Source organism: Salvelinus sp. IW2-2015, linkage group LG14, assembly GCF_002910315.2.
Source record: "Salvelinus sp. IW2-2015 linkage group LG14, ASM291031v2, whole genome shotgun sequence".
NCBI lineage: Eukaryota > Metazoa > Chordata > Actinopteri > Salmoniformes > Salmonidae > Salvelinus > Salvelinus sp. IW2-2015.
In genome coordinates, this window is record NC_036854.1 from 37478665 (window position 1) to 37493743 (window position 15079).

At 41.1% G+C, this 15079-nt stretch overlaps 1 protein-coding gene and 1 pseudogene across 2 annotated transcripts in view; one reads left to right on the top strand and one right to left on the bottom strand.

The window, feature by feature from the left end:
- Positions 1-8959, top strand: part of olfm3a (olfactomedin 3a) — a 52275-nt gene extending 43316 nt beyond the window's left edge. The window contains exons 4-6 of one of the 2 annotated variants that reach the window (XM_024000751.3): positions 5601-5820; positions 6894-7000; positions 7410-8959. In XM_024000751.3, coding sequence (XP_023856519.1) covers positions 5601-5820; positions 6894-7000; positions 7410-8087 — 1005 coding nt within the window. In that variant the 3' untranslated portion in view covers positions 8088-8959. The remainder of the gene's footprint in view (positions 1-5600; positions 5821-6893; positions 7001-7409) is intronic. The other variant, XM_024000750.3, reaches the window with a different exon arrangement.
- Positions 572-3242, bottom strand: LOC139028711 (noelin-3-like; annotated as a pseudogene).
- Positions 8960-15079: the final 6120 nt, after the last annotated feature.

The following is a 15079-nucleotide window of genomic DNA, read 5'->3' on the forward strand; positions in this document are numbered from 1 at the left end:
ATTTTTAAATAGTTGATAAGACTGTCCATTTTGCTTTGTTATAAATGACCTCTACTAATGGCATCAAATAGTCTGGAGGGATGGTCTTCAACCTCCGGTTTAAATACTTTAACTAGACATACCACAAACACTGTGAGAACTAAAGGACATGTCTCGAACAGAAACGTAGCTAATATATCATCAAATTACATCAGACAAAATGTAGACATTCATGCACAAAAAGCAATCTAGAGCCTTCGCTGATACAGATCAAAAGACAGCAGTGAATAAGGCCATACAGTAAAGTCGTCTTTTCAGCAGCGATGTAAAGAGTTAAAAAAGAAGATGGAAACGGAATGCCATTCTGTCCGTGTTCAACGTGTTCTGGCCCAGAAAATACAAAAAGGTGATTTCTTCAAGTAATGCAATGTAAAGACAGCACAGTTCATTTTAGGGAGGAGAAGAAATATGAACAAGGGAGTTAGTAAAGGTCCCTTGTATATCACAAACAATGGTGCTTTCCTCTTTGAGTTTGTTTTTCAATTTGTATGGTATCCATATAGGACATCTGGCATTTGTTCTCATTTCTCTCTTAGGAGTCATCTTCGGTTTTGATGACGTGGAACAGAGTGACATTGAACAGCACCTGGTGTCCATTGTTCAGGCATAGAGCCCTCTCCCTGGCGTTATAGTCTAACATGGACATGTGAAAGTACTGGTTGTGGAAGGGGATGTCTGTGTACTCATAGCTAGAGGTCTTGGTGGGAGTATGAGTATAAACCTTAGCCCCGTCGGTGAGAGTTGGTGATGTAGAGTGTTCGCAGATCATAAAGGATTCCCCGCATTCCGTTTGGAATATTCGTGTTCCATGTCTTCTGGACTTCTAGGGTGTCCGGGTCCATTCTGGGCGATGACGATATTTCCCCGTTCTGATTGGTTGCGTACACCACCCACATGCCAGTTCGTCGGCCATGACATCGATGTCGGAGTATCCTCCCAGGAGTAGGGGTATATTGTGGACGCCGGCGTACTCCAGAGCCCGCTGAGCCAGCACCCGACCCGTCTCAAAACTGTACTTCACGATGATGTTACTCTGATACTTGTTGTAGTACAGGGATCCATTGTAATACCACGTGACCAGTTTCCTCCCATTTAAATGGAAGGTTGTAGGTTCGGAGACACAATTAGCCACAAAGTCTTCCATGGTCTTGTACTCACGGACAATCTTACTGTTGGTGTAGCTGTCCATGTACCAGAACTATGGTCAAAGAAAGATGAATAGCAGGAATAGTCGAAACACAAACTGATGTCTATCACACTGAACACAGACTGAATAAACATGCAACAATATTTTACAAAAAGGTCACTTTTCCTCCATCTCCCTTATGAATATAACATATGAACAACTTCACATGCCTTATAAATCAAATGAATTATCTCTGCATCAGAGAAGCAATTAAATATCCCAGAAACAGCCTATATGAAAATCAACAAGATGTTTGGTCAGGAATATTAGATTATTGTTATAAATCCTGCCTATACTCTGAAAACAAAACGAGATGTAGCCACCAGAGACACGCACAGAGAAAGAGCTATCACAACATAGACGCCCAGCCACCTTCCACCTCCTCCACTCCATCGATAAACTCACCCTGTTGTTTTCTCTGAGAGGCCTGTGGATCCAGTCATCCATGCCCCAAACCGGGTGCAGATGTCTTTATTGTTAAGGTCCAGTATTTTTCATTAATTTCCCACATGCTGTTAATAAAGAAATGCAGCGATAAGATGTACGTTTTTTCCTTCCTTCTAAATAGATTTCTCAAGCCAATTTCATGGCCTGTTGCACCGGAGAGTTTACTCAACAACATGTGCATTATAAAAACCAGGCTGGCAGAAACACATACAACTCAAGTCTAGGCCTAAGGCAATCATATCGACTCAAATCAATTGGCAGTAGGTATTGACTACATGCGAAAGCTGTTTACTAATACTGGTTACAGTACTGCTTGGCGTATCACATGGTATTCGAGAGTTGCAGAAATAAGAAACACACACATAACACGTATGCAAACGCACATGCAAATGTAATGTGGTTTGAGGGTCAACAATTCACAGATGAAAGAATGTGTCATTTTCTTGTTTTATGGATATTAAAGTGTAACTGTGTGTTGAGTACGGAACTGCAGTGATAAAAGATTCTATCATATTATCTAGCTTAGCTCTCAGTTTATATTTATGTGTTCAATAATTATGTTTATCAAGATACTCAATCTTTGATCTCCATTATGCATTACCTTTTTAATAGATCCTTTCATCCTTTTCCCATTAAAGATCAGGTAGAGTAAAATAGTAGATTATATACAGCAGGTAAAACTGATCTCATTAAAAGATCTCATCCTGATTTTGTCTCTTCAGAGTCTCCAAACCCAGTGGGATACAACACTGTTTATGTGGGAATTTGATTTTCTCATATACAGTTATTGTGGAGTGAGCATAAATACAAAACGGATGATTACATGAGTTTGCCATGCAGTTATATTGATCTGGTTCTACTCACTGAGTTTGCCATGCAGTTGAATATTGATCTGGTTCTACTCACTGAGTTTGCCCATGCAGTTGATATTGATCTGTTTCTACTCCTGAGTTTGCCCATGCAGTTGATATGATCTGGTTCTACTCACTGAGTTTTGCCCATGCAGTTGATATTGATCTGGTTCTACTCACTGAGTTTGCCATGCAGTTGATATTATCTGGTTCTACCACTGGTTTGCCTGGCAGTTATTGATTGGTTCTACTACTGAGTTTGCCCATGCAGTTGATATTGATCTGTTCTACTCACTGAGTTTGCCCATGCAGTTGATATTGATCTGGTTCTACTCACTGAGTTGCCCATGCAGTTGATATTGATCTGTTCTACTCACTGAGTTTGCCCATGCAGTTGCGGAGCCTGCTGTCCAGTCTCAGCACCCTCTGGTAGAGCTCGTCATAGTCGTATGCCCCCATCTCCTCCTGGATAGCTGTGAGCACCATGGACAGGTTTCTGATTCCTCTTTAAAGGAGGAGTGAGCTGGGCGTCTTGTCTTGTACTGCTCCAACACAGGGATCAGAGGCTGCAGGCTCATCCATCTCTTTCTTAAGCTCCTGGAGCAGAGACAGGCACAGGACAGAGACAGAATGGCCTGGATTAAGAGAAATCCAGAGGGGAGATAGAAACCACTTAAGGCACGCTTAACACACCTTCTGAGCAGTGATAGGAGAGCCATGCAACCTTGTCTCAAGGAAAGTTGTGGGATTTGGTACGTAAATTTGTCAGTCCATTTAGTATGATAACTGTATTTCGTTACATTATGTTACATTAAGATCGAAATTAGAGGATTTATAGTAATCATATGTCTTACCCGGTGGTAAGATAGCATACTACTTGGATGATTGATGTACTTATTGATGTATAGTATTATCTGTATTTTTCTGAGACAGGTTGCGTGTTGCGTGGTAAACAACAAGGAGAATTAAGGGGGAATTTATGTTATTTGGTTAGAAGAACTAACGGCAAAGGTTAGGATAATTCAAGTAGCAGGTTAGTGTGTAATGGGTTAAGGTTAGAATAGGGTTAGATGAAGGGTTAGCTATGATGTTTACACTTGTCCCCTACGCTTCTCGAACACAGAACCTTTGTATTGCTAGACAGTCGCAATATACGCCCAACCATCCTCCCTGACAAACCTCCCTACTTCGTTTCTGTTTAAATTACTAGACATTAGTACATATCATACTCTTGGAGGTCTAATAAATGCATGTAGTATGCTTTGTATGGCTGAGGCCAGGCTGAGCCATAGGGAAGAAGAAAAGTGGAGTAGAGGAAAAAAGGGGGTGTTGAAATAAAGTGAAATATGGGTACATGGAGAAGTACATACACTACTGTTCAAAAGTTTGGGGTCACTTATACATTCCTCATTTTTTTAGAAAAGCACATTATTTGTCCATTAAAATAACATCAAATTGATCAGAAATACAGTGTAGACATTGTTAATGTTGTAAATGACTATTGTAGCTGGAAACGACTGATTTTTTATGGATATCTACGTAGGCGTACAGAGGCCCATTATCAGCAACCATCACTCCGTTGTTCCAATGGCACGTTTTGTTAGCTGTTCCAAGTTTATCATTAATTGATCACGGAAAACCCTTTTGCAATTATGTTAGCACAGCTGACAATGTTGTGCTGATTAAAGAAGCAATAAAATGGCCTTCTTTTAGACTAGTTGAGTATTTGGAGCATCAAAATGTGTTTTTCTTTCAAAAACAAGGACATTTCTAAGTGACCCCAACTTTTGAACAGTAGTGTATATACAGTACAAGTAAAAAATGTTGACCCACCTACTCATCCATTTATTATTTTTTAAATTTTCCTACTGTTCAAAAGTTTGGGGTCACTTAGAAATGTCCTTGTTTTTMAAAGAAAAACACATTTTGATGCTCCAAATACTCAACTAGTCTAAAGAAGGCCAGTTTTATTGCTTCTTTAATCAGCACAACAGTTGTCAGCTGTGCTAACATAATTGCAAAAGGGTTTTCCGATGATCAATTAATGATAAACTTGGAACAGCTAACAKAACGTGCCATTGGAACACAGGAGTGATGGTTGCTGATAATGGGCCTCTGTACGCCTARGTAYATATTCCATAAAAAATCAGRCGTTTCCAGCTACAATAGTCATTTACAACATTAACAATGTCTACACTGTATTTCTGATCAATTTGATGTTATTTTAATGGACAAATAATGTGCTTTTCTATKAAAAATGAGGAAATGTATAAGTGACCCCAAACTTTTGAACAGTAGTGTATGTACTTCTCCATGTACCCATATTTCACTTTATTTTCAACACCCCCTTTTTTCCTCTACTCCACTTTTCTTCTTCCCTATGGCTCAGCCTGGCCTCAGCCATACAAAGCATACTACATGCATTTATTTAGACCTCCAAGATGTATGATATGTACTAATGGTCTAGTTAATTTAAACAGAAACMAAGTAGGGAGGTTTGTCAGGGAGGATGGTTGGGCGTATATTGCGACTGTCTAGCAATACAAAGGTTCTGTGTTCGAGAAGCGTAGGGGACAAGTGTAACATCATAGCTAACCCTTCATCTAACCCTTATTCTAACCTTAACCCATTACACCTAACCTGCTACTTGAATTATCCTAACCTTTGCCGTTAGTTCTTCTAACCAATAACATAAATTCCCCCCTTAATTCTCCTTTGTTGTTACCACGCAACACGCAACCTGGTCTCAGAAAAATACAGATAATACTATACATCAATAAGTACATCAATCATCCAAGTAGTATGCTATCGTACCACCGGGTAAGACATATGATACTATAAATCCTCTAATTTCGATCTTAATGTAACATAATGTAACGAAATACAGTATATCATACTAAATGGACTGACAAATTTACGTACCAAATCCCACAACTTTCCTTGAGACAAGGTTGCATGGCTTCCTATCACTGCTCAGAAGGTGTGTTAAGCGTGCCTTAAGTGGTTTCTATCTCCCCTCTGGGATTTCTCTTAATCCAGGCCATTCTGTCTCTGTCCTGTGCCTGTCTCTGCTCCAGGAGCTTAAGGAGAAGATGGATGAGCTGCAGCCTCTGATCCCTGTGTTGGAGCAGTACAAGACAGACGCCCAGCTCATCTCCTCCTTTAAAGAGGAGATCAGAAACCTGTCCATGGTGCTCACCGCCATTCAGGAGGAGATGGGGGCATACGACTATGACGAGCTCTACCAGAGGGTGCTGAGACTGGACAGCAGGCTCCGCAACTGCATGGGCAAACTCAGTGAGTAGAACCAGATCAATATCAACTGCATGGGCAAACTCAGTGAGTAGAACCAGATCAATATCAACTGCATGGGCAAACTCAGTGAGTAGAACCAGATCAATATCAACTGCATGGGCAAACTCAGTGAGTAGAACCAGATCCATATCAACTGCAGGGGCAAACTCAGTGAGTAAACCAGATCAATATCAACTGCATGGGCAAACTCAGTGAGTAGAAACCAGATCAATATCAACTGCATGGCAAACTCAGTGAGTAGAACCAGATCAATATCAACTGCATGGGCAAACTCAGTGAATCATCCGTTGTGTATTTATGGCTCACTCCACAATAACTGTATATGGAGAAAATCAAGAATTCCTCACATAAACAGTGTTGTATTCCACTGGGTTTGGAGACTCTGAAGAGACAAAATCAGGATGAGATCTTTTAATGAGATCAGTTTTACCTGCTGTATATAATCTACTATTTTACTCTACCTGATCTTAATGGGAAAAGGGATGAAAGGATCTGATTTATAAAAGGTAATGGCATAATGGAGATCAAAGATTGAGTATCTTGATATAAACATAATATTGAACAACATAAATAAATAACTGAGAGCTAAGCGTAGATAATATGATAGAATCTTTTATCACTGCAGTTTCCGTACTCAAGCACAGTTACACTGTAATATCCATAAACAAGAAAATGACTACATTCTTTCATCTGTGAATTAGTTGGAACCTCAAACACATTACTATGCATGTGCGTTTGCATACGGTGTTATGTGTGTGTTTGCATATTTCTGCAACTCTGCAATACCATGTGGGATACGCCAAGCAGTACTGTAAAGCCCATTATTAGTAAACAGCTTTCGCATGTAGTCAATACCTACTGCCAATTGATTGAGTCCGATATGATTGCCTTAGGCCTTAGACTTGAGTGTATGTGTTTCTGCCAGCCTGGTTTTAATATGCACAGTGTTGTTGAGTAAACTCTCCGGTGGCACAGGCATGAAATTGGCTTGAGAAATCTATTTAGAAGAGGAGGAAAAAACAGTACATCTTATCGCTGCATTTCTTTATTAACAGCATGTGGGAAATTAATGAAAATCACTGGACCTGTAACAATAAAGACATCTGGCACCCGGTTTGGGGCATGGATGACTGATCCACAGGCCTCTCAGAGAAACAACAGGGTGAGTTATGSGATGGGAGTGGAGGAGGTGGAAGGTGGCTGGGCGTCTATGTTGGTGATAGCTCTTTCTCTGTGCGTGTCTCTGGTGGCTACATCTCGGTTTTGTTTTCAGAGTATAGGGCAGGATTTATAACAATAATCTAATATTGTCKTGACCAAACATCATGGTGTTGATTTTCATATAAGGCTGTTTCTGGGGATATTTAATTGCTTCTCTGATGCAGAGTATAATTTCATTTGATTTATAAGGCATGTGAAGTGGTTCATATGTTATATTCATAAGGGAGATGGAGGAAAAGGTGACCTTTTTGTAAAGATATTGTTGCATGTTTATTCAGTCTGTGTTCAGTGTGATAGACATCAGTTTGTGGTTTTGACTAATTCCTGCTATTCATCTTTCTTTGACATAGGTCTGGTACATGGACAGCTACACCAACAGTAAGATTGTCCGTGAGTACAAGACCATGGAAGACTTTGTGGCTAATGTGGTGTCTCGAACCTACAACCTTCCATTTAAATGGGAGGGAACTGGTCACGTGGTATACAATGGATCCCTGTACTACAACAAGTATCAGAGTAACATCATCGTGAAGTACAGTTTTGAGACGGGTCGGGTGRTGGCTCAGCGGGCTCTGGAGTWCGCCGGCTTCCACAATACCTACCCCTACTCCTGGGGAGGATACTCCGACATCGATGTCATGGCCGACGAACTGGGCATGTGGGTGGTGTACGCAACCAATCAGAACGCGGGAAATATCGTCATCGCCCAGATGGACCCGGACACCCTAGAAGTCCAGAAGACATGGAACACGGAATATTCCAAACGGAATGCGGGGGAATCCTTTATGATCTGCGGAACACTCTACATCACCAACTCTCACCTGACGGGTGCTAAGGTTTACTACTCATACTCCACCAAGACCTCTAGCTATGAGTACACAGACATCCCCTTCCACAACCAGTACTTTCACATGTCCATGTTAGACTATAACGCCAGGGAGAGGGCGCTCTATGCCTGGAACAATGGACACCAGGTGCTGTTCAATGTCACTCTGTTCCACGTCATCAAAACCGAAGATGACTCCTAGAAGAGAAATGAGAACAAATGCCAGATGTCCTCATATGGATACCATACAAATGAGAACAACAACTCTCAAAGAGAAAGCACCATTGTTTGTGATATACAAGGGACCTTGTACTAACTCCCTTGTTCATATTTTTTCTTCTCCTCCCTAAAATGAACTGTGCTGTCTTTACATTGCCATTACTTGAAGAAATCACCTTTTTGTATTTTCTGGGCCAGAACACTTGAACACGGACAGAATGGCATTCCGTTTCCATTCTTCCTTTTTTAACTTCTTACATCGCTGCTGAAAAGACGACTTTACTGTATGGCCTTATTCACTGCTGTCTTTTGGATCTGTATCAGCCGAAGGCTCTAGATTGCTTTTGTGCATGAATGTCTGACATTTTGTCTGATGTAATTTATGATGATATATTAGCTACGTTTCTGTTCGAGACATGTCCTTTAGTTCTCACAGTGTTTGTGGTGATGTCTATTTAAAGTATTTAAACCGGGGAGGTTGAAGACCATCCCCTCCAGACTATTTGATGCCATGTAGGTAGAGGTCATTTATAACAAAGCAAAATGGACAGTCTTATCAACTTATTAAAAATATTGCAGTAACAATTTTATGTCTCTATGTGAGAGTTAAGTCCATATTTTTTATAAAATACTGTATCATAAAAGCGTATCCATTTTTATTTGTCCATGTTTAATAAGGCAATACATACTCTTATATTAACAACTGAAATGAACCAATTCAGCACCAAATAAATCCTAGGCTTTTATCTTGGTCTGAAGATGCTACATTTTGATATCTATTGTGCCTGTAACATTTTGTGAGAGAAGTGTGACCAAAAATATAACTGAAAAAGGAAAATATCAGAGTAAAACATCAACATCTCTATGCCAAGATAAAAAATAAAGATAAAGCTGAAAGAAATCATATTATGAAGGCCCCATTTATGAAGGATGATGATGGTGGGGATGAAGGTGATGGCTTGCGAATATTGAAATTGTAATGTTTCCATTTCTGAGGCTTTTTCATCTGATGGGTTGAGGGCTATCCTTTGGCATTCCAATCAGGAAGTTCAGGAACAGGCAGAAAAAAGCTGGGATGATTTCCCTCTAGTCCCCACCCTCTGCATCCACTCATTAACTGTAGCTCGTATTCTGTCACCAATACTGATGGACACACACCATTTCTGACAAAAATCACAAATCTGTCTGGTTTTACAGTTTTACAGTAGTAGGCTTACCACTTGGCCATGAGACGGACTACGTAATTTACCACCTCTCTCCCTCCCCCTGCCCAAACAGTAAAGTGCCTACCACAATCACGAATCCTTATCGATTCCCCATCTAGAGTCCTCGGCTACACGTGTCACCCAGTGTGAGCATCACTTCTCCCCGCTGTCCCCGCTCCCACCGCACTCAAAGGAGAGAAAAAAATCCCCACACATCAGCAGGGCTGTATTAAATCAGAAATTGCTCTTCCAGAAAAGTTGATTAGCATAGATTTTCCCACCTTTTCCCCTCTCTATGTGTCTATGTCTGGTTCAGCGGGAGGGAGGGAGGGAGGGAGGGAGGGCTATCATTCACAGCGTTGGGATCGTAACGTCAAACGCTGTCAGTTTGACTGCTCATGTCTCTATCTGTGCTCATCAAGATACTCAGTAAAAAACATCACATATCAACATACTCTGTAAAAAACACCACGCATCAGCATACTCAGTAGAAAACACCACGCATCAAGATACTCAGAAAAAACACCACGCATCAAGATACTCAGAAAAAACACCACGCATCAAGATACTCAGAAAAAACACCACACATCAAGATACTCAGAGAAAACACCACGCATCAAGATACTCAGTAGAAAACATCACGCATCAAGATACTCAGAAAAAACACCACGCATCAAGATACTCAGAAAAAACACCACACATCAAGATACTCAGAGAAAACACCACGCATCAAGGTACTCAGAAAAAACACCACGCATCAAGATACTCAGTAAAAACACCACGCATCAGATCTCAGAAAAACACCCACGGCATCAAGATTGACTCCAGATACACAACACACGCATCAAGATACTCAGGAGAAAAACACCACGGCATCAAAGGATAACTCAGTACAAACACACGCATCAAGATACTCAGAAAAAACACCACGCATCAAGATACTCAGAAAAAACACCACTCATCAAGATACTCAGAAAAAACACCACACATCAAGATACTCAGAAAAAACACCACGCATCAATATACTCAGTAAAAAAACACCACGCATCAAGATACTCCGAAAAAATACCACGCATCAAGATACTCAGTAAAAAATACCACGCATCAAGATACTCAGAAAAAACACCACACATCAAGATACCCAGTAAAAAACGTGGACCGCTTCGCTGGGTGTTATATCTAGCGGGATCATTGAGTCGTTACTGTTCTCTCTGAGAAAATAGAGAGCAATCTATTGCATCTAAAGTTTGTCATTCTGTATGGGGTTGGATGGAAGCCTAAATTACCTATACTATAAATAAAAGCCATTGTCTGGATTGAGGCAAATACTACAAACCCACACTCACTAAATGGCACTCTGTTCCGCAATCACTTCCGTAATGATAGAACCCTTCCATTTGGGGAGAATTATCATTCATCTTTGATTAGTTGGATCACATATTGCTTTTCATCTGATTCTCGGAAATMAAGTTGAATAGATGCTACTTGGCAGATCAGATGTACAGATGGACTCTTTGCATATCCTCAGGTAACCTACCTGACAGACAAGAGACTTTGAAGCACTGTATGATAATGACAGAGCGAGGTAGACATCAAAATAAGATCTCCCCTAGCTGCCTCTCTTGTATCAACAACCCTCATCACAATTCTTGAGGCAACATAAATACATGTAGGTCTATCTGGCATCGGGCCATCTTATTGATGTATGCTGCCTGGCGTATACTCAAGTTGTTGACCACAGGGCAGGGTCTACTCCCGTATAGCCTCTCAATGGACAGACTTGGACTCGTCAGTATAAAAAATGCATGGTTACTGTATCTTATGATATGTCTTTATTTTTTTTCTCTCTACATGGACAAACAGTAGTAGTCTAAAGTGGGTCCTTCATTATGATTATGTAGTCCCTCTTCTAAGCCTGATTGGACAAACTTCCCGCCAGGACGATGTCGGGTGTGAGGAGAGTGTTGTGGAGAATATCAATTTGCATTTATCCGTTCATTTGGAGGTGCCTTTGCAGACGAGGCTTCGCCTGCTCGCTTGCTGTTCCATTTCAGCTAAATGAATAGTTCTCAGGAAAAAAAGTAATTTTGTTCACCGGCGGTAATGTCAATAGTCATACAGGCTTCATAATTCATCTTCAGAAGTCCTGATTCCACATTAGTGAGAGGGCAAAGATTCTGATCCACATCAGTGAGAGGGAGAAGTCCGATTCCACTATAGAGGTGTAAATCTCAACCACATCAGTGATGGAATCCTAATTCTCATATTCAGTGAGAGGAGCAGAAGTCCTGATTCACCATAGTGAGAGGAGAAGTCCTGATTCCAAATCAGTGAGAGGGAGAAGTCCTTGATTCCACATCATGAGGAGGGGAGGAAAGTCCTGATTCCACATCAGTGAGAGGCTGACAGAAGTCCTGATTCCACATCAGTGAGAGGGAGCAGAAGTTCCTTGATTCCACATCAGTGAGAGGGGACCAGAAGTCCTGATTCCACAATCAGTGAGAGGAGGCAGAGTCCTGATCCACATCAGTGAGAGGGGAGCAGAAGTCCTGATCTCCACATCAGTGAGAGGAGCAGAAGTCCTAGATTCCACATCAGTGAGAGGGAGCAGAAGTCCTGATTCCACATCAGAAGAGGGGAGCAGAAGTCCTGATTCCACATCAGTGAGAGGGAGCCAGAAGTCCTGATTCCACATCAGAGAGGGAGCCCAAGGAGGATTGCTCAGATGCTTCACAAGTTATCTACACAATCTCTCCATAAAAGTTTGATGATAGATCTAGTAGCTTGAAGGACTCTTTCTGAAAACCCCTAGGAATCTTTTCCACTTTGCTTTATTCTTTTCAGTATGGTGTGCCCCACATTCACTAGCTTTGGGGCCTCGCCTCACAAATTGCTTCAAAAGTAGGTTGCTAATGCTACTTGGGGAATAGAGTGATTTATGAGCCTGTCATTTTCTTGAAAGGACAGAGGATATAGTGTTGTGCCAACCAGCTGGTGGTGGTGAGGTCTGCTTTAATGACAAACCAGCCATTCCCCTGATCTATAGAGAATCAAAACGAAAGGAAGAATCGAAAGATTCTTTGATAAAGGGATAATCACATCTGAATCCTCTTCTCATCCCAAGCCCTAACGTAATACACATTTTTATACTGAAACCAAGCACTGTGGAGAGACGCCCACGAGTTTTCCCCCCTTTTCAAACTGCAACAACGCATTTAAACTGTCTTGGGTGCTGTAGTCTAGAGAAATCAAATAGCTAAATCCTCTCCTCTTTTTTTATCCAAAATACCTTCCCTTCCCGCCGTTAGTAACCTGGGACTTCAGAGCTTACAAGACAACGGCAGGAAAATTAACCCTCTGCGTAGAGAAATGACTCCGAATAGACTGAGCGGTCTTTGTTATTGTTAATTGACCATGTCATTTGGTGGAGTGTTGTCGACTGTCTTGCTCTGGAACTGACAGGCTGCTGGCATAATGAAGACGGGAGATATAAATACGTGTCCACCTCTGACAGTAAAGACGAGAGAAGAGCTGGTGGGAAGGAAGAGGAACAGAGGGGAGTATGACTAATCTCACGACATATAGGCAGGGACATGAGTTAATATCACACTTCTCAACATTAATAATGTAATAGATTCAGACAAGGGTTGGTCGGTGTGTTTGTGTGTTTGTTGTGTGGTGTGTGGTGTGCTTGTGTGTGTCGTGTGTGTGTGGTGTGGTGATGTGTGTGTGTGCTGTGCTTGACTGTGTGTGTGTGTGTGTGTGTGTGTGTGTGTGTTGTGGTGTTTGTGTGTGTGTGTGTGTGTGTGTGTGTGTTGTGGTGTGTGTGTGTGTGTTGATATTGTTTTTGCTTGCGTTGACTTCACCATTAGCAGTTGAGAGAAACAAAGAGTTATCTGAAATACCCTTTTAGCCGAGGGCACAATCCAACACCCATTATAAAAGTAATTTTTGGTTGACCTAACGCTGATTTTCACCCATTAATTTGACCAAAAACAAGGGCAGCAGAGAGGCAGAAAGGCCAGTACAACGTCATGATTATTCTCCTGTCACCCCATATTCCGTAGCTGTGGTGTTCAGGCAATTGCAGCAATTCAATCACCAGCTAACCAAAGCAATTCAATCACACCACACCAGCTAGCCACAATCATTCAAAACTAAATCAACAGCAAGGCTGCATTTCATTTCATGTTGCAAAGCGGTTTGAAAATCCACCTCTGATTACCATATCAATCATAGGACCTTGTTAGTTTTCTTTCTGCTATCTAGACTAAGTTCGCTTGGGTTTGTGTTAGTGGTATTGTATGCTTTGTGACGCCTCCCTTTCAACCTAGTCTTGGTTAGGGGGGGGGGACTACTGTCTGCTGCACATATCAAGTTATGTTCTTTACTGACGTGTGAAGGAAAAGACGTCTTATGATATGATGAAAGAACTGAGCTTCCACTGTGAGGAAGAAAGACCTCTAACAAGAGGTTTCGCAATCCAAGCAATAACAACAATACTAATGTCCTGTTAGTGTTGTTATTAGTAGTACTGTAGTGCACCATTCTTTCTCGAACTGTCCATTATATCTTAGAGGCCGTTGTCGGTCTTCCTGTTAGCGAAGCGGTGCCTTGCCCTTGAGTGTGTGGTAGAGATACTATGTGATGAGAAGATGAATGTGTGTCCCCTCAGTAGGACAGCCAGGTGATGAGATTTACATCATTAAAGAGCCAGAGGGGAGAATGAATTAACCCAACACACACTGACTGGTCATAAATCACTGTCTGTACAGGCCATCTACACGCCAGTCACTCTAAAAATACGCAGACACCTATACCCAGAAGAGTCTTTTCGTTTCAGAGGGACGCTGTTTATCATGTAGGTTTATGGTTTAAATCAGTTATAAGCAGACCCAATAAAGTAGTCACCAATATTGTGAGGGGAAATAACAATATAGTCTATTCTACCATGGAGTTGACAGTTTCAGTTTCACATCTCAATCCCATTATAACAACAGGCCAATGCTGGCTAATTCATCCCATTTAGATGCATTAGATTTAAGAGCCTCTCTATTAAATAGAGTTTTATGAAATATTTTTTTCCTGCTTTGTATGGCTGTGGAGGGGTTGCTGGTAAGCACCTGGCACCAGTTCAGCAATAGGCTGATGTCAGAGAGGCTGGATACTTAGAAATACAATTACTAGAACCGAACATCCCCATTCAAGTCAAACTGTCGTGGTCCGAAGGGCTTTAATATAACCACTCTAGTTAGTATAATTCTATGCATCTAGCCTCTCTTTCTCTCTGTAATATAATTACTTGAAATATAATTTCTATAATTACCATAGTAATAGTAATTAATAGAATTACTAGAACAGACATTACCATGCAAGTCAAATTGCTATGGTCTGAGAGGCCCGTTCTATAAATTATATTTCTACGGCTGGATGGATGCTGGAGGAGGTCCAGCAGGCAGCGTCCAACGTTGATGATGTCAGGACGATTGCAGCCAGAGGGAAAATCAATGGCGGGTCATGAGAGGTTACTGGTGTCTGTTGAACAAGCTTGGATTCTACTAGCCACATATCTGTCTTTGTCTTGCTGTACATTGTACAACACTGTTAGCTGCTACTTGTTTTAACTTTAAATTTGACTTTCTCCAAACGTACGTTTCCACTTAGTTGATTGGAGGAGAGAAATACAGATATCACTATAATTAATCACAATATGACTACAAGGCTACGGCTAAACATATTTATCAGTTTTTCTTCTTACTGTTATAAAGTT